General features: G+C 42.6%; 1 protein-coding gene across 7 annotated transcripts in view; it reads right to left on the reverse strand.

Moving 5' to 3' along the window:
* The window catches only part of LOC139401230 (unconventional myosin-Ib-like), a 149,670-nt gene that overhangs the window by 109,007 nt on the left and 14,719 nt on the right, over nucleotides 1-25,944 (reverse strand). For all 7 annotated transcript variants that reach the window (XM_071145637.1, XM_071145633.1, XM_071145625.1 and 4 more), the window contains exons 2-3: nucleotides 18,052-18,197; nucleotides 11,435-11,550 (exon numbers count right to left, since the gene is read on the reverse strand). In XM_071145637.1, the coding sequence (XP_071001738.1) occupies nucleotides 11,435-11,550; nucleotides 18,052-18,177 (242 nt within the window). In that variant the 5' untranslated portion in view covers nucleotides 18,178-18,197. The remainder of the gene's footprint in view (nucleotides 1-11,434; nucleotides 11,551-18,051; nucleotides 18,198-25,944) is intronic.

Genomic DNA, 25,944 nt, shown 5'->3' on the forward strand with positions numbered 1-25,944 from the left:
CAAGTCGTTTTTACTGGGTGACTGACTTGAGTCATTTTCTATTAAGGTATCTTAACTTTGACTCAAGTATGACAAATTGGGTACTTTTTCCACCACTGGCCTCAGTGCAGTACAACGATCCTGCTAGAAACATTTAACTTCACTTCATGCATCATTCAGACTAGGATAAACACCAAGATGATAACACAGGGCTTGTGATTCTCATAAGAGGTCTTTCTCTGATCTGGATGATTTTCATCTACTGTAGGTGGCATACCAGTTTAATGAACCTGCTGATATAACATCCCACTCTCTCCCTGTGTTTCTCTCTGTACTCTGTGTGGGAGGGAGCTGAACAGAGTGGTACTCTGTAATACTGGTTAGTCTAAACACCCTCTGCTTCCTACGTCCTACACGACACCTACTTCCACACACAAACACTGCCAACCTCTGCTCTGGAGCGTGTTGTTTCGGGCCTCCCTGAGAGGGCTTACAGGACTGGAGTCACCATTTCTGGCGGAGGTGTATGTCATCATTGTTCGAATGCAGAACAGTCAATCAAAAGCTTCCTTTCAATAGCTATTCACTAGCAGGGTTTGCTATTTGATATGGTTGAAGCCACTCTGTGTGCAAGTGCTCCTCTACAGATAGGCAGGTGTTAGAGTTGCAGTAAGACACTTCTAACTCTATGAAACACGGAGGAATAGACCTTGATACATGCAAGGCTCAACAAGTTTAATGTCATTCCACCATATCTGGCCCAGGGGCTGCAATAATATTATGGGCTGAAACCAGCATGCAGTGACCATGTCATTTTCATGGGGGGTTAGGATAAATCCTAACCCTCTCATCCTTGGGTTGTGGCCCCTGGCAGGATGCTGCACCTGCTCACTGGGTCTGAGGTGAGGTGGGACAATACTCAATGGTAATGCTAATTACGGAACACCGTAAAAAAACATTATGCAACAGAAAATGAACATTTGTTTCTTAATTGCACAAGTTCAGATAGTACATCCCTCTTGTAAACAGCTTTTATCCATTTTGTGCCTACTGAACACAACCCAGTATACAGAAAGTTGTGTTGTGTTCCCAGAACATGGTCAGGACATCGTATCTACTCCAGGCCGTCTGCAGACTAAACCATGTGAGTAGAGAGACATTATCTGAACCATGACCTCCAGCACAACTTTGCAAGTGGAAGTATAGTATGCCATATTGGGTGTAACGTGATTACAACACAGGTTTGACATTGGTCTTCGTCTTTCCTTGTTGAAAATGAATGATGGGCTCAGGTCCCAACAATGTAGTATCATCCATAATGAACATAGAAATATATGAATACTAATTGAGCCTTGACAAACACTGAAGAATGGGCTAGCTAATGAATTGTGCTCTCTGGGACTCTGTCATCCTTTCCCGGATCAGATTTCTAACATGAATAATGCCATTGTATTATCCCTTGTGTCAGAAACTCTGTCTACATTCCAGGGAGCAGACTACCATCCGAGAGACCCCCATGCTGTCCCACGCTGCTATTCAGAGGGACCTCGTCCGTCTGTCTGTCGGGATAGGGGAGAGCGGGTTACTGTGGGCCGTGGGGGGAGAGCGGGGTCCTGTGGAGCGTGGGGGGAGAGCGGGGTTGTGTGGACTAGGGGTGTTCCGATATGGCCATACTCGTATCCGTAAATTGAGAGTTGATAGTCAGATCTGATGATACTCGTGATCTGAAAAAACGTAAGTGTTTTAAAAATGCCTAAGTACAGTAGATGTTGGCAAAATACCTCTGCACAAAAGCTGTAGATTAGGAGCAGCACTGAAGGGGTGTGTGTGTGTCCTCAACAGGCAGCCACGTTTGCTGTCATTCAGTTAGAATCCACATCAGCACTTCATATTTTTTCCTTACTCTTGCCCCACTTGTTAGATATTATGCACATTGATAGCTTGATCGCAAATGACGTCGCCATGTGATTTATCATAGTAGTAGGGAGCAGCAATCTAAATTATCTGATGGAAAACATGCAAAGAAAATTGATGCGAGTGGACGGAGAAATTCAGCTTCACTCTATCCAATAAGAGCAGCAGGGTCAACTTACAGCCCGCCCTTCTCTTTACAGACAGCAAGTTGAGTTATTTAGACCACATAGGACACCCCAAGACTGACTGGCATTAGAAAGATGCGTGCTGGCACCCAAAAATGTGTTTTTCCAATCACGGATACTAACCTAAAAATTGCCCATATCGGTTACGATACCCCTTTTGTCCGACTACTAGGAACACTGCTAGTGTGGGCCATGAGGGGAGAGTGGGGTTGTGTGGGCCATGAGAGGGCACCAGGGTCTCATTACCTACAGCTGTTACATGATCCCCTCAGGGGACACTAAGCTGCCCTGCCCGCTGTACAACCCACCCCCCACACTCCCCAGGCCCAATCCCCACCCCCCACTGTACCAGCCCAGCGCAATCTGTGCCTGGCTGGCTGGCTGCCTGGACACCACTGGGAAAATACAAAACACACAACACACCATCTGCAAGGCCACTGCAGGATAGATTACTGATTAACCCATTACTTTATAAAGACCATGAGTGTTGAAGGGGCAACACCTGCCTTTTAATATACGAGCAGGTCTCATTAAAACAGACAACATTTGTCATTGGGTAGCCGAGGGAGGAGGAGGGCTACGTAAATAGATGCCTTCTGGTCTGTGGTGTGGTGTGGTCTGGTCAGGGCGATACAGAGCGAGATCACTGCTCTACCCTGTAATGGGCTCTGGTGACAGTTGAACCCAATAAGAGAGACAACTTAACCCTTTAGAGTAGGACCAGGCCGGGAGCACAGCTGCAGCCTTTTACAGTACCCTCCTAGGGCCCCTTCCCTCCCAGGGGCCAGGCCCTGATGTGTACATAGGCAAGTGTGAACAGTAGGAAGTACACTATAGGGGAGGTTTGAGCGTATAATGATGTAATAGTACTAGAGGGTAAGTTATAATAGTACCTGTAGTAAGTTCCATATTACACGGACCAAATATAAACAACATATAAAGTGTTGGTCCCATGTTTCATGAGCTGAAATACATTTTCTCTCAACTCTGGTCTTAGGCGCCCCCAAAAAAACACTGACAAACCGCCCAAAGTTTTCAATGGCAGAAAGAACCTTTTAACCACACACTGGGCCCAGCCTAACACATCCCTCAGAGAACACACTGGATGGTCTTATCTGTCACCGCTCAAACTCACAAGTAGACTAGAGAGTTTCATTCATTGTGAGGTATGTTATGCTAGGTCTATTCATAAAACAATAAATGAAATTAGTTTGATATTCTTGATTTGGTTGAAACTCCCCTCGATCCAGGCAGTTTTCAGTGAGTTGTAAATCTGGAAAGAGAATACTACCTCATTAGGGACAATAAACTGAAATCAAATGTTTTAAACACATTTAACAGCGCTAAATATTTCCAGCCAACTTCTCATAGACAGGCTATTTCCTTAAGCAGAGCAGGCAGCTAGCCCGGCCATAATAAAATGACAGTGATGGGCTTGGCGCTTCTTTAGAAACCTCAGCAGGAAACATGCAGTGATCCAGGAATTAATAATGGACAGAAACCTCAATATATCACCAGTCATTATGGAACGTCATGAAGTTCAACAGTCAAGCCTTATTGCTTAATCTCGTGTGTAATATTAAAACTCAAATAGAACAATAACCCAGCTGGAAAATGTTTAGTTCCGAGCAGAACAGAGCAAACCAAGCCAAAAAGAGCTAGAACAGATGATTGTATGTGTTTTCACAAAACCATCCCATTCAAAACTGAACATGGGCATAGAAAAATACATTGTCTAAAATCCATAACTGTGTGCTTTACATGTTGGCATCATTGAACCACATCTGAATCCCTAGAGACTGAAGTGGAGGGAGACTAAACTGCCTGTAACTTCACCCCTCCTTGGACAACCCCAGGACTGGTCATAAAACTGAAGGTGACTACACCAGGGGTGGCCGACCACCTCCCTCTAGGATGGCCAACCCTGGTCATTAGAACCATACCGCAGCACACTGCCTGTTAAACCCCAGGCAACACAGCTGCAAACACCTCGTCTGCAGAGCTTGAGGGGGCCTATAGTCTTAACCGTCTCAGGCTAGAGCCTTGGCTTGCTCCTCCTCACTAGCTAGAGTGAGAGTTAGCAGACTATACAGTTTTAAGATGTTCATTTAACAAGGCAAGCCAGTTAAGAACAAATTCTTATTTACAATGACGGCCTTCACCGGCCAAACCAGGACGACTATGGGACTATGGGACTCCCAATGACGGCCAGCTGTGATACAACAACCTATAAACAGTTTTATTTATATGCAACAGCTTCTGTTAATTTAGTTAATGACTATACCTGCTCCTTCCATTCCTAAAGATGAATCTTTAAGAGATGAGTGGAACTGAAACACTGGCACTGAAATGCGTGCCAGTTTTCCCTACAGTGGCAACACCAATGGCCAGGGGGCAGCCAGGCAACCTGGGTCATGCTCATTAGGCACGAAATGGAAGAAAAGTGGTACTAGGAACATGCACGTGTCCAATAAGAAACACTTGCTGTCGTTTCTGTGTGCCCAAATGAACAGGACCCTCAACCCTGCATGACACAGCTGTGGTCTGCCCATCAGTTTTGTTCCTACTGATAGTTTTATGGTGTTTAAGTCTAATGAGGATCAACTAGAGGAGTTGAGGGAGAGGACGTGTTAGGAGGATTCTGAGGGAGAGGGGAGCAGAAGATGAAATCAGAGAGAAAAAGGAAGGTTCGGGTTTGGCGGGGAGCAGAGAAGAGAGGCTCACACACATCGCACCGAATGTGGATCTATCGTTCATCTACCAATCGTTCAGTGCACTGTGTTTTAGGGACCACCCGATGTAGATTTGACAGCCAACATTTTTTTTATTATTCTACATGTAAAATCGGTGCACACTCAGTTTGCAAATTACATTCAGGAGGTGCTAAGTACTCTCGGCCAGCAAACGCTATTGGTGAGTCTGAGCCCTTAGGGTTTGGAGGGGAGCAGAAAAGGGGATAAGAGCACAGAAGAGGGGTTATGGTTAGGAAGAAAGGACCAGAAGACCTCCCTATGTTACTTAATTAAAGCCTAGCACTGATCCCCTTTAGGCTAGCCTAACCAATCAGAAAGCCACAATGGCCCCAGCCCGCCTGGAAAAATCAGCTTCCAAACCCACAAACCCTAATGAAAAATGGGAAACAGGAACCATTTCTGGCATGGGGGAAAAAAAGAGCATTGGTTTGGAAATAGCAAAGTCTATGAACAAACACCTTGTTAGTGTCTTTTTTTTATATAAACAAGTGTCATGTTGCTTAAATCAGGTGATTGGAACAAACAAACCATGGCACATTATGGGTTCTTCCCTGAATAATTGAAAAGTTTTGGGAATTACATTATGTCAGCTCTCCTAATTTTATAACCCTTTACGTGAGAATCAATCCATTGAGGAGTGAGTCAGGATAATAATTTAGACAGTAGGACCAAACCATGCATGGATGAACTAACTAATGGCTTCTTACCATCCATATAGTCACGATTATAAAATCACGCTTATACGTCAGGATGTGTGTGAGTAGCGAAAAAACTTGAAATATAGGATTCCTTTTTTTAAACATTTTGGAGCGTTTAGTTTTGTATGAAAAGGCTCTATACAGTATTCAGACCCCTTGATTTTTTCCCACATTTTGTTACAGCCGTATTCTAAAATTGATTAAATAGTTTCCCCCTCAATCGACACACAACATCCCAAAATGACAAAGCAAAAACAGTTTAACATTTTTTTCATTTATTAAAAATGAAAAAATTAAATATAATTTACATAAGTATTCAGACCCTGTACTCAGTACTTTGTTGAAGCACCTTTGGCAGCGATTACAGCATCAATTCTTCTTGGGTATGACTCTACAAGCTTGGCACACCTGTATTTGGGGAGTTTATCCCATTCTTCTCTGCAGATCCTCTCAAGCTCTGTCAGGTTGGATGGGGAGCGTTGCTGCACAGGCATTTTCAGGTCACTCCAGAGATGTTCGATCGGGTTCAAGTCCGGACTCTGGCTGGGCCACTAAAGGACATTCAGAGACTTGTCCCGAAGCCACTCCTGCGTTGTCTTGGCTGTGTGCTTAGGGTCATTGTCCTTTTGGAAGGTGAACCGTCGCCCCAGTCTGAAGTCCTGAGCACTTTGGAGCAGGCTTTCATCAAGGACCTCTCTGTACTTTGCTCCATTCGTTTTTGCCTTGATCCTGACTAGTCTCCCAGTCCCTGCCGCTGAAAAACATCTCCACAGCATGATGCTGCCACCATCATGCTTCACCGTAGGGATGGCGCCAGGTTTCCTCCAGGCGTGACGCTTGGCATTCAGGCCAAAGAGTTCCATCTTGGTTTCATCAGACCAGAGAATCTTGTTTGTGTCTTTATGTGCCTTTTTAGCAAACTACAAGTCAATTGCGTCTCATAAAAAAGGTTCTGAATTCTTATGTAAATAAGGTGTTTTATTTATTTGTAATACATTTGCAAATATTTCAAAAAATATGTTTTCGTTTCGTCATTATGGTGTATTGTGTGTAGATTGTTGAGGATTTGTTTTAAATGTAATCAATTTTAGATTAAGGCTGTAACGTAACAAAATGTGGAAAAAGTCAAGGCGTCTGAATAGTTCCCTATACGTTTCAGAATGTGATTTTCTTTCTATGTAAATACCCAAAGCGGCCTTGGGTCGCAGGCCTAAAGGACCACTTAGCTGAGCAGACCTGAATGTTTGGAGATCTTTCTAAGATTTACTTATTTCATTTAAATCAAGTTGTTTTACGGCTCGGGTGACCTTTGAAAGCACAGTTTGGTGTGGTAAAATAAACAGGGTTTTCGGGAGGAGAGGCTCATTCATCTGTAAACTAACTAGTCAAAACTGCATCCCTAATGGCACCCAAATCTCTATAAAGTGTACTAATTTTGAACGGGGCAAAGTAGTGTGCTATGTAGGGAACAGGGTGCCATTTGGGACGTGCACACAATGATGCTTTCCTCTCTATTAAGTTGTCGACAAGCTGCATTAACACCCACTGCCTATCCTGTTGGGCTGATCCAACTCTCCACTTAGTCATATAGCAAGCCCACACTGTTGTCTTTTGTCTTGTAGATCTGATAATGGTAATCAAGGGAAATGGCTGTAGATTCAAATCAACACCTTTCCAAATAGTGGCCTATGTACTACTGGGCCTTGTTCATAAAGCATAATTCAAGTAGGAATGTTATGTGCTTTTCCTCATGCAGTATCAGCATCAATATTCTATAACATATTTATATCACATAGCTTAGATAGATCATTAACTCAAGCTCAAACCTCCCGGTCTGCAAACTCAGTGAAATTCCATGGCCTGCAGTGATACATATTTGTCTGCTCTGCTTTGAATTCCAGCTAAGCTAAGGAAAATACATAAATGTTCTATTGAAATTGGTTTCCCCACCACAGATTACCATCTCCAGCTGCCTTGGGATGTTTTTTACTTCATAAAACACAAGTATGTTGATCATCAATATCATCCTTCTGTGACTGCATTGTCTCTGCCTCTGAAAATGGTGATTAGAACTTAAGATCGTATCTAAGGAAGCAAAATGGCGGAGCATCCGATGAATGTTGTGAATCATGATCCTCAATTACTTTCAAAATTGTCATACAGAATCTCAAGTAACACTGAGGTGTAGCAGTGACTGACATCTCCAGTCATGTTCAGCACTGAATATGGCATTTCCTCATAGTTTTCAGTGGTGGTGAGACCGTGACAGACAGGTTTAACGTGGCAGTGGTCTGGACTCAGTAGTCTCATGTTACACAGAGCTGGTTGTCAGTCAGCAAAACAAAGACAGAATGACAAGTCCAGATGGCCTGATAGGGACAAGATTAAGATCGATGTTATTTCGGGTTTTGGTTTGGGCCACGACAGACAGCCACTTCAGGACCTCAGAGGGACTAATCCTTTAGGCTGAAACCAAACTAGGAGTTGTATCTCTAATGGCATCTTATTCCCTACATAGTGTACTACTTCTGACCAGGATTCATAGGGCACTACATTGAGAATAGAGTGCCATTTGGGACGCATCCTAGGAGAGCAGTGAACTGTTGCGGTGTTCAGCTGTGTTTACCGTATATACTCCTCTTAGTTAACAGCTTAGCATCAGGTGAGATTTTCCTGCCATGTTATAACTCTTGACTATGAACAAGAAACTATGTCTGACTAGCAAATGATATATAACATATACATTTACAACATACAGTACATTCAGAAACATTGGGAAAAGTTGAGTCAGCGTTTTACATGCATGTTGTGTCACCTGGATCTACCCCCAGCCGATACGGATAACCATTTAAGCCTAGATTGGCATCTTTCAACATAACCTGTCTATCTGAGAGGATTTAACTTCTTATGGCTGGGGGCAGTATTGAGTAGCTTGGATAAATAAGGTGCCCAGAGTAAACTGCCTGCTACTCAGGCGCAGTTGCTAATACATGCATATTATTAGTATTATATTTGGATAGAAAACACTGAAGTTTCTAAAACTGTTTGAATGATGTCTGTGAGTATAACATAACTCATATGGCAGGCAAAAACCTGAGAAAAAAATCCAACCAGGAAGTGAATTTTGTAGTTTTTCAAGTCATTGCCTATCGAATATACAGTGTCTATGGGGTCATATTGCACTTCCTAAGGCTTCCACTAGATGTAAACAGTCTTTTGAACCGTGTTTGAGGCTTCTACTGTGAAGGAGGGGGGAATGAGAACTGATTGAGTCAGGGGTCTGGCAGAGTGCCATGAGCTGATCACACACGCTCACGTGAGAGTTAGCTGCGTTCCATTGCATTTCTACAGACAAAGGAATTCTCCGGTTGAAACATTATTGAAGATTTATGATAGAAACATCCTAAAGATTGATTCTATACTTCGTTTGACGTGTTTCTACAAACTGTAATATGACTTTTCGTCTGAACTTTCACCTGGACTTGCCCGCCTTGTGAGTTTGGATTTGTGTACTAAAAGCGCTAACAAAAAGGAGGTATTTGGACATAGACTTTATCGAACAAATCAAACATTTATTGTGGAACTGGGATTCCTGGGAGTGCTTTCTGATGAAGATCATCAAAGGTAATCAAATATTTATAATGTTATTTCTGACTTCTGTTGACTCCACAACATGGCGGATATCTGTATGGCTTGTTTTTGTGTCTGAGCGCCGTACACAGATTATTGCATGGTGTGCTTTTTTGAAATCTGACACAGCGGTTGCATTAAGGAGAAGTTTAGATAAAGTTCCATGCATAACACTTGTATTTTCATCAACATTTATGATGAATATTTCTGTAAATTGCTGTGGCTCTCTGCAAAATCACTGGATGTTTTGGAGGCAAAACATTACTGAACGTAACGCGCCAATGTAAACAGATTTTTGGATATAAATATGAACTTTATCGAACATACATGTATTGTGTAACATGAAGTCCTATGAGTGTCATCTGATAAAGATCATCAAAGGTTAGTGATTCATTTTATCTCCATTTCTGCTTTATGTGACTCCTCTCTTTGGCTGGAAAAATGGCTGTGTTTTTCTGTGACTAGGTGCAGACGTAACAATCGTTTGGTGTGTTTTCGTCGTTCGCCTTTTTGAAATCGGACAGTGTGGTGGGATTAGCAACAAGTGTATCTTTAAAATGGTGTAAAATACTTGTATATTTGAGGAATTTCTATTGTTTTGAATTTGGCGCCCTGCACTTTCACTGGCTGTTGTCATATCGATCCCGTTAGCGGGATGTAAGCCATAAGAAGTTTTAAGAGAGCTGGAAACCTACTGAGTAGCAACCTTGAATGCATAATGTACTTTAGGAAAGAATCAGACATGGAACTGGGAGATGCAGATTGAGTAAGGTAGACTTAATGTACGTATAATGACAGACAACACTTTAATCTGAAGATCAGTGTAAATTATAACAGGTTGGGGGTGGATGTGTGTGTGTCTGCATCTGGCAACTGTTACTTAAGTTGTCATCTCTACTGAGAGGAATGAAGTGTTGACTGTCCAACTCATCTTTACTGTTCAATGGGCCCTATGATGGCCTGCAATGGTGTATTGTCTCAAGTTGAGCCCGGAGCCCCATGGGCCTATAAATCTAGGGCCTCGGTTATCACTCTCTCCCCATCTAAGAGCTCTGTTTCTGTGCCATGATGGGCAAAACAGATGCCCTAGATCAGCCCAGGCATGGCTCCAGATCCAAGAGCAATGTGGGCCCTGGCCTCTGAAGGCTGATATCAGCATTAGAGAGGAGGAAGTAGAGGACTTCTTTTAAACAAGAGTGATGAAGCTAGTGGAAGAGAAACTGCAGGCGAGAGAAAGACTGAACAGAGCAGCATTGGGTCTGGAGACCGAGAGGGAATGGAAAACATCTTATAAGGAAAGAGATTGCCAAAAGAAACAGCTGGACACATCTGCCCTGTTTGACTGTCCTGCTGTCTGCTGAGTCACCACATGAAGAGAAAGAGGGGGTTCTGGAACAGGAGCAGGCCCTTTGAAGCGTACGCTCTAGTATAAATAAAATACCCTTTCATTTGTCTGGCTGTCTTTTTGTGACGAGTCAGTCAGTGCTGGAACAGCTAAGGGATCTCCCCCACTGCCGCCCTCCCTCTTTCGTCCTCCAACCATGGAGTGTCTGCTCCAGCCCAGGGATGCAGCAGGCAGGGAAGCTAATTGACGAGTGTTGGCCTTTGTTTTACCGTGTCAGAGCAGCAGGACACCTGCTTTGTTTTACTGTGGCAAAGCAGCAGGACCAGCAGTGCACCTACTGTGTTTTACCGTGTCAGAGCAGCAGGACCAGCAGGGAACCTATTTTGTTTTACTGTGTCAGAGCTGTGCAGCAGGGCCTCTGGGCTGGCTCCGGCACCGCTGTGGAGGGACAGGCAGATGGCCACCTGCTGGAGGGGTTCCCTCCAGGGGCCCCTCACTACCCAACTGTCTGTACCCCAAAACAAGGTCTAGTGTGTGGGACAGAGCACAGCACACATCCTCTATCTCAATACTGGTTAATTTGGTTGAGCTGTAGTTAAACCATACTGGTCCTTGGAAATCACAATGGGAACAGTAAACTGAACAGTGAACTCAAGAGGCAAAACAAAAACCTCTCCGCCAACCTACTGGCCGAGATGTGCATTGTCTTTTGGGCTCAAATGTTTCCGATTGTGTGCGCCAATCAATGCCATTCACTTGTGTGTCTGACATTTTGCCTGAAACATCAGGCATTTATAAACAGGGGCTTTGTTGCCTGTGGCCTCAACGTGGACAAAAAGACGCATCCTACACAACATGCCAGCAGTGGGGTGGAGGTAGACGGCACTACACAAAGATAGGGTGGAGGAAGGACCTAGGCCAGGCACTCACATGTGTGGGCTGAGCTCGTAGAAGTTCCTGTTGCGATACTCCTCCACCTTCTGTGGTGTGTAGATGGGGAGAGACCTGTAGGGGTTCATGGAGATCACCACACTGCCGATGTACGTCTGCAGAGAGAGGGAACAAGACACCAGGGTATGATTATTAGAAATGATATATCACTACGCTGTCTATGTAGGTCTGCAGAGAGAGAGCGATAAAGAGTAGAGTGAGAGACATCAGGGTGTGATGGATTGACTAGTGTTCAGAGAACTTCTCTCCGGTAAGGAATACTGCTATGGTGTCTGAAAGTGATGTCTTGCTCAGCTCTGCTCTCATGGAAGCACTGAGGTGAGAGGAGTTTCATTTTCATTCCTCAGCTCTTCCCAGCTGGGAATTCTATCCTGCTGCATTGTTCAGGCATGTGGGAGCTTGAAAAGAGTGGAAAGAGCATCAGCACGGGAGACTTAAAAACAAAGGAAAAATGTCTGGAATCCCAGGATGCGGCTTCTCCCGTGTGACCTCATATCAGAGGGGAGTCTGGTAGATAGAGGAATGTAGGGGTAGTGGGCACGAGTAGAGGGGGGTATGGGTGAGGCTACATCTCCAAATGGTGATGGCTGATATTAAAGGCACTGGACTCAAGTAATTGAAACAGATTTTGTCGGAAAGAAATGGGTCAGCTTGATGCAGCCGGGTCATTCTTTAAAGTGCATTCTATGTACAGTACATATTATTTCCATAAATTAGGATTGAGAAAAACATGAATTTATGTACTTTGTCATTGTTGCTTAGAGTGTGTCAAGAAAATTATACATAATAACGTCACATTTGGCATCGTTCCCCGGCTCCATTTATTACTGCAGAGTGAGACTGACGACAGTATGTCATTTCTGAAAAAATCTGTCAAACTGTAAACCTTACATTGAGATAGAAGAGGACTGCATTTTCAGGTGGTTCTAAACAACTCCCTCTCCACTCTCTCTGTTAAAATGGAAGTTATATAACCCACTCAGAACAGGAGAGCCAGACCTTTCCAAGGCAACACCACATCCCACTGCCTATTGTCAAAAAGTACATGGGAGGCATAATCGACTCTTTGGAGAACCTGAGGCGAGAATGGACAAGACAAATGGAGTGCTCAGAATAAAAGCAAACGCTGGCTTGGTAGGGTCACTGCTAGACAACCAAGTGTGTACAGGGCCATTAAGGCAAAGTTAAGGCTGACGCGACAATGGCCTTTTTTAACAGGAAAAGCACGTAAGGGCACACACTCCCATGATCTCTCTCAGCCTCCCATAATGAGTGCATGTACACTCCCTTCTCCCCCTGAATACCTCAGATAATTGTAGTACAACGGGACTGGAGGGATATACAGTAGAGAACATTACCAGGATTTAGGAGAAGGGAATGCTTTGTGTAACACATGATGTTCTCCCTCAGCAAGTGTTAAACTGGGATTAGCATTAATGGAGTTATATCATTTAATATATTCTCAATGTATTTGACACTCACATTATGCTTTAATGTTTTACGGCAAAGAAAACAGGGGCTTTCCAACCACAGGGACCATTGACCCTAACTGAACACCAGACTCAATAATAATAGTAACCAGATCACTGTCAGTCCCATTATATAAGTGTGTTGTCGTGATCTCCCATATAAAAAAGGGGCAATTTCAAAAACGATTTCTTTCAAGGATGAAAGTTAGGCAGTGCTGAGTAAATTACAGAGAAAGGGGAAATGTCTCCTTGCAGGACTTTGTAATTACAAGTTCCAAACACTAAAAGAAAATACTTTGCTTCCTCATTCCAAGCTAAGCATTATAATCCAGACATCAGTCTAACATTCTCATTAGATCGAAGCTAAAACAGCAAGACCTATTCAAGGGAATATGTATAGTCAACACAGATGAGATGTCATGCCTGAACTGACATTTAAATGTGTGTTTGGCTTGGCTCATCAAAAATAAATGGATGACATCAGAAGGGGAGCGGTCGTAGGATCAAAAAAAGGGTTGGCACTCATAGAGATCAGATATTTCTCACAGGAATCAAATATTTTCTTCTAAATCTCAGAAAAATAAAACCATTGAGATTGATGTTGTGGGCAGGGTGTCATGTACAACCGGTAAGGAACGAAAAGATTCACCTCATGAAGGAAAACAACAACTGACACCATAACAAGTACTAGGGACACTCACCTAACAGGCCTGTAGCGATTAGTAGCTAAATGTTGGCTGCAGCCAGCCAGTCAGCTTTTAAAACCACTCCTGGTCAGTGGAGGTGGAAGACCCCACCCAAATGTTATTATTACTGTACTACTTTTATCACTATGGGGTAGAGCAGAGGTGATAAAGACTATTATAAACTGGTTGGTTAAAACCCTGATTGGCTGACAGCATACCACACGTATGACAAAAGTTATTTTTACAGCTCTAATTACTTTGGTAACCACTTTATAGTAGCAATAAGGCACCTCGGGGGTTTGTGGCATATGGCCAGTATACCACGGCTAAGGGCTGTATCCAAGCACTCTGTGTTGCGTCGTGCATAAGAACAGCCCTTAGCCGTGGTATATTGGCCATATTCCACACCCCCTCGTGCCTTATTGCTTAAACATCCTCCCTAGACCATCGTTCCCTATGTCAGCTATACCACCTCAGTTTCCTCAGTACTGGTTTAAAGAGAGCCGTAGTTTATTTTCTGGATTGTTGTGGAAAGATAAGAAACCAAGCACGAACTGTGCATGTCAAGAAGCAAGGGTGGATTAGGTGTTCCTGAGTATTTGTATTACTTGTCTTATAACAAGATACCAATTGTCATGGGGTTATAAACATGGAGGAATAGTAGGCCGCTGGGAGTGGCTAGAGGAAAACATTCTAACAGAACATAGCAATTTGATCTCAAAATAATCATTATGGTATTAGCTCAAGTTCCATTGGAAAATAGATAATCCACTACTTGAGTTTTCATGTGAAGTGGCAAAGATGCGTCATAAAAGGTTATCAATGGAGCATCTCTCCCTTCGTGTCCAATATGGAACAACCCATTGTTTACTGCAGAGAGAAAGACATAGGTTAATATTACCTGCCAACGCCAAAACATCAGTCAGGTGGGGCAGGTAGTAAGGGATGGTGATGTCAAACCAATTAAAGAGTTGATAGCAACGTTTGGCCTGAATTACATACAATTTCTGCCCCATTTACAGATCAAAATCAACAATACAATTTATTTCTCAAAGGGTATTGATGTGGGATCTAAAAGCGTGATGGACAACAAAGGGGGGGGCCGGGCTGCTAATGGGAAGGGAACCGTTTCTGCCTTATACAAGCTTGTTGGCCTCTCCTCCCCAAACAACATCCTTACTCCGTTACATTGGGAACAGGACTTGTGTGCATCTCTGACCGCAGTACAGTGGGATGCAATATGGAAAAACACAACATCTATATCCCGAATGTGTAAGGTATCAAATGAATCAAATTAAGGTTTTGCATATTACACCTAACAGGTTGAAAAAAATGAATCAAAGCCTTTCAGATGTGGGTTGTTATGGCTGCGGTGGGGTTGGTACACTAATGCATCTGTTATGGAAATGTCCAGCTGCTAAAACATTTTGGACCGAGGTAGATATGTTGTCTGGAATTTTGAATGCATGTATCCCACATTGTCCTGTGTGCCTGTTAGGTGTATGGTGGACAATATCCACCCTAGAACGACGTAACACATCATTGCATTGGCCTTCCTGCCAGTCAAACAAACAATACTTAGGAATTGGAAAGAGAGTAAACCACAGTGCTTCAGCATGGACATTTGGTTAAGGAAATTCATGGATTTATTGACTATGGAACAAGCAGCGTCGGCCCTCCAGGACTATGACAATGGTCTCGGGGACATTACAGGAACATATGTAAATCAAAAAGCATAGCCTAGTATATTAATTGTATGTGAATGGCGTTGAGCTTACACCAGTCCAGCCGACAATTGGCATTGCGCATGGTGATCTTAGGCTTGTCGGACAGGGTCACAGTGTCTCCCGACCCCTCCTGTCTCAGCCTCCAGTATTTTGGCTGCAAAGTTTGTGTTTGGGGGATAGGGTCAGTCTGTTATATCTGGAGTATTTCTCCGGTCTTGTCCTGTGTGAATTCCTTGAACCATGCCTCAGGACTACCTGATGACTCCTTGCTGTCCCCAGTCCACCTGGCCATGCTGCTGCTACAGTTTCAACTGTTCTGCCTGCGGCTATGGAACCCTGACCTGTTCACCGGACGTGCTACCTTGTCCCAGATCTGCTGGAATTCAAATCTCTAGAGACAAAATGAGCAGTAGAGATACTCTGAATGATCAGCTATGAAAAGCCAATTGACCTTTACTCCTGAGGTGCTGACCTGTTGCACCCTCTACAGCCACTGTGATTATTATTAATTGACCCTGCTGGTCATCTATGAACATCTTGGCCATGTTCTATTATAATGTCCACCCGGCATAGGCAGAAGAGGACTTGCCACCCCTCATAGCCTGGTTCAGCTGGATTTCTTCCTAGGTTCCGGCCTTTCTATGGAGTTTTTCCTAGCCAACGTGCTTCTACACTGGCATTGCTTGCCGTTTGGGGTTTTAGGCTGGGTTTCTGTACAGCACTTTGTGACATCAGCTGATGTATGAAGGGCTATATAAATACATTTGATTGATTGTGTGTGGCTACTCGGCCATGGAAACCCATTTCATGAAGGTCCCGACGAACAATTCTTGTGCTGATGTTTCCAGAGGAAGTTCGGAACTGGGTAGTGCCTGTTGCAACCAAGGAGACGATTTTTACGAGCTACACGCTTCAGTACTCGCCGGTCCCGTTCTGTGAGCTCCTGTGGCCTACCACTTCGCGGCTGAGCTGTTGTCGCTCCTAGATGTTTCCACTTCACAATAACAACACTTAGTTGACCGGGGTAGCTCTAGCAGGGCAGAAATTTGACAAACTGCCTTGTTGGATAGGTGGCCTATGACAGTGCCACGTTGAAAGTCACTGAGATCTTCAGTAAGGCAATTCACTGCCTGTGTTTGTCTATGGAGATTGCATGGATGTGTGCTCAATTTTATACACCTGTCAGCAATTGGTGTGGCTGAAATAGCCGAATCCACTTATTTGTGTGTGTGTGTGTGTGTGTGTGTGTGTGTGTGAGTTTTATACAAGATATTGTTAGGAAGTTCCCACTCAGGATAAAGCCAGAGTAACGTATTTACAAGTTGCAGTCTTTAAATACTTCATCTACACAAAGAGCTGTTTAACCCTCAAAGGGGAAGGTAAGCTGACAAAAGAGATACGTGGTAATTGGCTTTACTTCATTAACAGAATTGTACAAACAAGAACAGGTTCTGACCAATTCTCACAGCCTGTGTCTAAGATAGGGGAGTGATAAGATCTTTAAAGAATAAACAGAGGAAACCAGATTTCTGCCTGGCTTTTAGTGACCTAAAGTTAATGAGCCAGTAACAAATCACTCCTCTGTGCGGTATGTAAAGAGGTTACTGGACAGAGTAGAAAATTACCAGTTGAATAGTATGATTCAACTCAAGCATTTATACAGCACTAGACTTCAACAAAACCATTTTGCTTACAGACTGACTTAGACCAACCATATGCTTTAGTTCACTGTTCGACAGAGAAATTTGAGGGCAGCTTAGATGTCACAAACAACTCATATAAACACAGGAAGCGATATGAACTTAACTAAAATATCACGAAGCTGAGGTAGCCAGCCAATCATAGTTGAGCGTGGTGACATCAATCTCTGGGCTCTGACTTGGCTCTGTCCTAGTCAGCAGTGAGGAGAGAACCAGAGCCATAATCATAGAGGCTGATGTCTGGAGACGCCAACTCACAGATAGGCAGGGGTTCCCTGGGAGAAGCCAGGGAGCAGAGCCCTGAGACAGAGTCCTCATCCAGCCTCTATATTCCAGACCTGGGTTCAAATATTATTCGGAATAATTTCAAATATGTTACATATGCTTTCTTGAGCTTGCCTGTCTTAATGGACCAATAGAATAGTGCCAAAACTGCACACCCTGACAATCTGGCACTCCAGGCAGGCATGCACAATCGCTCAAAGTATTTGAAATATTTCAAATAGTATTGGAACACAGGTCTGCTCCATTCATCCACCCCCCCCCCCCCCCCAAGGGAAGTGGCAGCAGCCAGTTGAATCTCCTCCCTGGAGCTCTGAATGTTCTGCCTCATTTGAGACATCTACATTCTTCAGTGATGTGACTTATTGATTGGTCAACTCAGGGCTTTGTGGTGAGGTTGCTGTATCTGTGCTGCTGTTTTTGAGGCAAGGGCTAAAATGAATAGGCTAAGCACAGGCTCCAGCAGTGAGTTTAGAAACAATGAATGATGTATCTGCAGATTGCTTAAGTGCACACTTTGTGTTTGTCTAAGCTAAGTGTAAACATGCACTTTTAGGGAGAGTGAAGCTGAGGGAACAATAACACGGCTGAACCACGACATTGAGGCAGCTGGGGCAAAATCCAGTTACACATTCAAGCATAATGTGAGTTTCAAATACATTGAGAATATATTAAATTATATAACTCAGCTATGGCTAAACCCAGTTTAATACTTGCTGAGGGAGAACTTACATAGATCTCATTGTGGTCGAAGCGGTTCCTCAGGTTCACGATGAAGGAGTCTTCGTTGAGGGGTTCTAGCAGGACCATGTCCCCCACCCCTATCATGTTGTCCAGAAGTGACGTCTTCACCTCCATCTTGGAATCAGCAGTCCCCCCTGTAAAGAAGAATAACAAATGGAATACATTAGACACAGGCCGTGATTTTAAAGCAAGAGAACAGGGGATGAACATGGATATTGCTGGCAAAAGTAAGTTGGTGCTATAGATTACATTATCTGCGGTCTGTTAGTCAATGCATCAACTCCAGAACTTCAGTCATGAACAGTTTTGGTGAACTCCTATGAAGATCAGGTGCTCATCCTTGTGCAGTGATAATCTAATCTGGAATAGTGATGCATATGAGGGCTTGATTGGCAGTCCACCATTTTATAGTAGTCCATAGTCCAATTGTAATCCAGCTGTAGTCTGTCTGGAGAGTTTGTGTCAAAGACAGTCAGTGCCACTCCCCCAACCCCCCAGCCAAGCCAACCCCCCCCCATCCATATATCCCTGTCCAGACCAGATAGCATGCTCCCTGCTGATCCAATCGCTGTAATCCCCTCACATTAACTTGCCTCATCCAGGTCCATCATGGTATTTGACTTATACAAATGTCTGTCTTACACTGCACTACATACTGAAATTAATGCCCACAGACTACTAGACTATTTTCCCAGCTTGATGGCACCAACTCTGTGCTGTACAGTATGATGCAGGTAAAAACAAAACGTTCCCAAAAATGCTGACACAGTCACAGCATGTTGCAGTGTGTTATCACACTATGCCAATATTACAAGACACCTTTGAAGAAAATAACCCAAACTAACCCAGAAGCCCATGTTTGTGCGTAGTGCTCGTTTCTGCTGATCTAAAGAGCTGGGTTAGAAGGGGGGAACTGAACAATAGACGATGAGCACATTGCTTCACCCCAGCCCATCTGTTACAACAGCGCACAGTGTTTGGGGTAGAGCAAAGCCCTGTATCAAGGCCTTGAATGTCCCTAGGCCACTCTTTATCTCCATCCCTATAGCACCAGGATTAGTGTCCACAGGAGATGGGAAAAAATGGGCGAAAAACTGCAACCCCCAGCAGTGTCTTTGTCTTCAGTTTTCTGGTTTGGATCTCTCCCCTTCTTTTCAAATATTACCCCCGGTTCGCTGTTAAGCAGCTGGGACAGAAAGGTACTGGTTGCAGATCACTCCCCAGGTTTCGTGTCTCTGAGGTCATTTGAACAGGGGGAGGGGGCTCAGTGCACCCCCCAAAATGGCACCATATTCCCTATAGTGCACTACTTTTGACAGAGCCCTCTGGTCAAAACTAGTGCACTATTATAGAGCAGTGATTCTCAACTGGTGGTTCACGACTCAAAAGTTTTGAATGGTCGTGGGTGTCTGAGTAAAAAAAAGAAAATCAACTTTTTGGGTGGGTATTTTTATTTATGACAAAATACTCAATTCTGAACTTTGATGAGTTAAACCAGATATAAAGTGTGTAGAAATTAAAATGTTTATACATTTAACCTCTGAACAAGTTTTCAATCACATCATTTTCAATACAGAGCTAATAGCAGCAATATTTTGGTTGATTTTGTGGTTTCAGAGTTTATAAAAATGTTTCATTAGGAATATGGGTAAAACGTAATTGACAATGAAAGAAGTGGGCATGTTGTTACCTTGTCATACAATTGCTACATTTCCTATCAATATAAATCGTTATCCAGATAGAATTTTGATTATTATTTTTTGCAATGCGAATATTGAGTAGCAACTGAGACAACATGGTTGAATTTGGGTCCTGGGGCAAAACCAGTAGAGAATGAAACACTGCGATAGAGAATAGGGTACCATTTGGAACATAGCCTCTCTGAGGAGCAAACCCAACCCCAACTCTGCCTCAAGCCATGCGAACATTCATGGACCACCGGGAGGTCAAGTGTGAGGTCCGTTCTTCCATTACATAATTCCCTGAGGAATCTCTCAAGTCCACTGTGTGCCGAGTTGTGAGGTTTGAACAGGCATCTCGCAAGCAGCCAATCAAACGGCCTCAAACCAAACAGTCGCTGAACACACACATCCCGCAGAATTTGAGATGGCTATGTTTAGAACTGTTTGTTATTGGCTGATCAAGAGCTCCTCTGAAGACCTCAGGCTATAGGGCTTAATGGATTTCTGGTTCCACAGACAGCAGTATATTTGATTTAGGATCAGCACCACAATTCAATTAAAAGGCAAAACGGCCCAGAACTATATACAGTGCCTTGCGAAAGTATTCTGCCCCCTTGAACTTTGCGACCTTTTGCCACATTTCAGGCTTCAAACATAAAGATATAAAACTGTATTTTTTTGTGAAGAATCAACAACAAGTGGGACACAATCATGAAGTGGAACGACATTTATTGGATATTTCAAACTTTTTTAACAAATAAAATACTGAAAAATTGGGCGTGCAAAATTATTCAGCCCCTTTACTTTCAGTGCAGCAAACTCTCTCCAGAAGTTCAGTGAAGATCTCTGAATGATCCAATGTTGACCTAAATGACTAATGATGATAAATACAATCCACCTGTGTGTAATCAAGTCTCCGTATAAATGCACCTGCACTGTGATAGTCTCAGAGGTCCGTTAAAAGCGCAGAGAGCATCATGAAGAACAAGGAACACACCAGGCAGGTCCGAGATACTGTTGTGAAGAAGTTTAAAGCCGGATTTGGATACAAAAAGATTTCCCAAGCTTTAAACATCCCAAGGAGCACTGTGCAAGCGATAATATTAATGGAAGGAGTATCAGACCACTGCAAATCTACCAAGACCTGGCCGTCCCTCTAAACTTTCAGCTCATACAAGGAGAAGACTGATCAGAGATGCAGCCAAGAGGCCCATGATCACTCTGGATGAACTGCAGAGATCTACAGCTGAGGTGGGAGACTCTGTCCATAGGACAACAATCAGTCGTATATTGCACAAATCTGGCCTTTATGGAAGAGTGGCAAGAAGAAAGCCATTTCTTAAAGATATCCATAAAAAGTGACGTTTAAAGTTTGCCACAAGCCACCTGGGAGACACACCAAACATGTGGAAGAAGGTGCTCTGGTCAGATGAAACCAAAATTGAACTTTTTGGCAACAATGCAAAACGTTATGTTTAGCGTAAAAGCAACACAGCTCATCACCCTGAATACACCATCCCCACTGTCAAACATGGTGGTGGCAGCATCATAGTTTGGGCCTGCTTTTCTTCAGCAGGGACAGGGAAGATGGTTAAAATTGATGTGAAGATGGATGGAGCCAAATACAGGACCATTCTGGAAGAAAACCTGATGGAGTCTGCAAAAGACCTGAGACTGGGACGGAGATTTGTTTTCCAACAAGACAATGATCCAAAACATAAAGCAAAATCTACAATGGAATGGTTCAAAAATAAACATATCCAGGTGTTAGAATGGCCAAGTCAAAGTCCAGACCTGAATCCAATCGAGAATCTGTGGAAAGAACTGAAAACTGCTGTTCACAAATGCTCTCCATCCAACCTCTCTGTGCTCGAGCTGTTTTGCAAGGAGGAATGGGAAAAAATTTCAGTCTCTCGATGTGCAAAACTGATAGAGACATACCCCAAGCGACTTACAGCTGTAATCGCAGCAAAAGGTGGCGCTACAAAGTATTAACTTAAGGGGGCTGAATAATTTTGCACGCCCAATTTTTCAGTTTTTGATTTGTTAAAAAAGTTTGAAATATCCAATAAATGTCGTTCCACTTCATGATTGTGTCCCACTTGTTGTTGATTCTTCACAAAAAAATACAGTTTTATATCTTTATGTTTGAAGCCTGAAATGTGGCAAAAGGTCGCAAAGTTCAAGGGGGCCGAATACTTTCGCAAGGCACTGTAAGTGAGCATTGTATGTATAGTATACTTCTCCAGGTGAATGTAATGCAAGGACACCAACAAGGATCAGGTGCGTGGCAGAAGAGACAAATCTGGATGAGCTACTGCCCTGCCAGCCTGGTAGCCTAGTACCCCAGGTTCAGACATCCCTGCCAGGCAGCACCATTAGCAGCCAGTGACGCAACATTGAGCAGCCTCCCTCCATATCGAATCCTATTGAGAGACAACGGGAGAAAGAGGACAGAGGCATAGAGAAAGAGAAGGAATAAGGTTCAGTGGATGGGTAAGTCCACAGTAAATCAATAGGGCTAACTGGCCAGCAAGCTAGCCACAAAGAATTGGTAGCTCGCCAGTTACCCCCGAAAAATGGCACCTACCCATGAACCCCCTCTATTTCAATTTACTGGAACCATACTCGTCACACACTGAGCACCGACTGACAGACACAAGACGTTGAAAAGTATTTGAAATTTGCTCAGTCCAAATCTGAACCAATTGTAGCAGTCTGTGTCACAAGTTAAGACAACACAGTACAGTGCAAAGAAAAGTAGAGTATGTCAGTATAATACAGTACTTACTGTAGAGTAGAGTTTAGTACAGTAAAACTGGACTTCGATAACCAAAAGAGACTTTCAAACTCAAGGGGTCATAACATAGCCAACGCCATATTCTTTCTGCAGACATCTTTGAATCTTAATTTTGGAAAATGTGGTCACAAACTGAGGGAGATTTCACAGTCATTCGGTTACCAAACTTTACATCTGCACTGTTCGAGTAAATGTGTTTTTCATAGCCGCAGGAAGTAGGGGTTCTGAAGTACCCCCTGATAAATCACAATTAATAATGTTTTTTTTGTAACAATGTCTGTGGAAATTGTTGAAATTAGTCCTTGTGCATAGAGTTCTATCATTTGTTTAACTTCGCAATCAATGGTTTTTGTTTGGCATACTTTTAAAGTGAAAAAGATTGGAGCCTCTGCATCATTCAATTACCATGGAATTGCCCCATATGCAAAGTCTACTTAAATGTCTATGTTACATGGAGGTCTTGGTCCTGTGATTACGAAGCAAGTAACCTAGAACATATTGGTGCTGGCTCACCTCCAGCGTTTGACATTGCCCCATATTTCCAGACTAAAGTAGAGAATATATCATTTAAAGGTTCCTGGAAAGGGACCATGAGTAATTTACCATTTGCATATGGTGGTATGAACTGTAAAAGAATCCCCCTCTCCCAGCCCAACAGACAGCCTCAAACACACAAAGATCTGGCACTATTAGTATTATTACAATAAATACAGAAAAATACACATGTAAAAGCTTAATTACATAAAAGGAATATTAGTGAGAATATAGCCATAATACAAACAAAAGAAAGGAGAATGGAATATATTTGAAAAGCCTAAAATTGAAAAATACATTGAGAGCGGAGCCTCAAACATACACACAAAGATCTGGCACCATGCTACCGCGCTATACAGACAGCGCTCATTGACTAGGCTACATTAAAAACGATGCTATACAGACAGCGCTCATTGACTAGGCTACATTTAAAAAATGATGCTATACAGACAGCGCTCATAGACTAGGCTACATTAAAAAAATGATGCTATACAGACAGCACTCATAGACTAGGCTACATTAAAAACTATGCTATACAGACAGCGCTCATTGACTAGGCTACATTAAAACGATGCTATACAGACAGCGCTCATTGACTAGGCTACATTAAAAACTATGCTATACAGACAGCGCTCATTGACTAGGCTACATTAAAAACTATGCTATACAGACAGCGCTCATTGACTAGGCTACATTAATAACGATAGCTATACAGACAGCGCTCATAGACTAGGCTACATTAATAACGATAGCTATACAGACAGTGCTCATTGACTAGGCTACATTAAAAACGATGCAGATGTGACCAAATTAAATCAAATCTAATTTTGTGCACAAATATGTTAACAACCCTGATAGTGGGATAATGTAAAAATGTAAACAGACATGGATTGCGTATGTGTGCCATTCAGAGGGTGAACGGGCAGGAAAGGAAGTAGGTGCCAGACACACAGTTCGATTCCCAGAAACTCACGCACGTGTGACTAAGTCGCTTTGGATAAAAGCATCTGCTTAATGACATTATATCATGGCTATATTCCCACTAATATTCCTTTATGATATTAAAATTAGTATTCTTCTGACTTTATTATAATAGTTCATGGTTGAGCATTTACCATGCTCAACGCAAATATGAAGCTTGTTGGTACGCAAATCATTTGACAGCTGCAGTTTGAGATTGAGATGATTTATTCCCTTTTATTTAGGAAAAGAAATGGATACCGGTCTTTATTACCCACGATCTATGTCTGATATTTTACCTTAAATTGATTTATATATTATGGTGTTTCTGTTCCAGAAAAACTAAAGTACATTTTACAGTAGCCTATGTATTGCCTACCTAAATCATTCATTAATACATTTAAGGTCCTTCAAAATAAAAAAAATACCTATCCTAGACGTTAGAAAGTAGAATATAAACTAGATATAGGCTACTGTGGGTGGAGTAGGCTAAATAATTACAACCAAATATGCCTAATTAAAATGATAAAGGACATGACAAATACAGACAATGCACAGAGCTTGTGGCTGAGCAGAACCAGAACAACAAACTGGAGAGTGAGAGAAGGCCGACACCATTTTTTTAAATTTGCTTTAATTACGCTCTGCTCCTTGCTTCAAACTTGCCAATTCACATGCTCTGGCATTAAAAACAGCCCTGCTTTAGACTATCAAAGACTTGTCAATGAATAATCATATCAATGGATGGAGTGAACAAATGGCTGCAGGAACCATTACTCATTCTGATAAGTTGCATACCAAATGAGGCCTAATTAGACAAAAGATCAATGAAGCCGCTCGACCGCGATACCAAGCCGCTCGACCGCGATACCAAGCCGCTCGACCGCGATACCACGCCCCGACACCAAGCCGCTCGACCGCGATACTTCCAAGAGTCAAAGTTTTTTTTTTTTTGCCTTGGGCTTCGTTAGTATCGTTGTAAGAAAACAAAATATGAACAATCGGATTTCACTTATTTTGGAAAATAGCCCTAATGTTGAAACAAACATTGTTGTCATTCAGGTTTTTAAAAAAGAACCAAGAGTTTAGTCTAATTACTGTTTTCACTTGCCATGGAAAAAATATTGCAATACTGGCATCGTCACAACCCTAGCATGTACATGTCTCTACATAAACCCTGCAAGATACTTTTACTTAGCCTCACTTCAACACAACTTGGTAGACTTGCACATTCCTAAATGTCTCCTTTCAGTCCTTCCCTGCATTTATCAGGGATGCAAACTGCTGAGGGCCCAAAAAGGTGACACTTTCTTTTTGCACTGAAACATTCAAATAAGGTAAGGGGAAATGCAGGTTAACTAATTAAGCAACAAAGAATATGATCTACATGATCAGTCTCTGTGTGTAAAATAAAGTGGTTAATGTGAACCTAACTCACAGCTAAAAAAACATGTAAAGAAAGCAATCCAATGTAATTTGTTGGCTAGACTTTACTGCAAATGACACTCAAGTCTTGAGAAACAAAACAATACACTAATATTGCAGTTAGCAATGAAAGCCTTTATAATGGAATGCTTGTGACCACCCACATAAATATTGCACTTGGGGAAAAAAACATCTTAAAGTAGAACTAGAATTAAACAAACAGGCATTCGATATTTGCTCTATTATAGTGGCCACTATAGACGTCGATCAAGTGCACAAGGCTACATGTGTGCAAAAATAACTTTCACAGAGTAAAAATAAATAAAATAAAAATGTATAATCCCCCTTCACTCACACACGTTACTATCAAGTTCAACACACAATACTTTCTGCCTGTGGACATATGTTCTACAATGTGCCAGCAAAAGTGAGAAACAGGGAAAGTGTGTGGTGTTCCTTTCACCTCTATAGTGGCATCCA

Source organism: Oncorhynchus clarkii, chromosome 3 (assembly GCF_045791955.1).
Source record: "Oncorhynchus clarkii lewisi isolate Uvic-CL-2024 chromosome 3, UVic_Ocla_1.0, whole genome shotgun sequence".
Taxonomy (NCBI): Eukaryota; Metazoa; Chordata; class Actinopteri; order Salmoniformes; family Salmonidae; genus Oncorhynchus; species Oncorhynchus clarkii.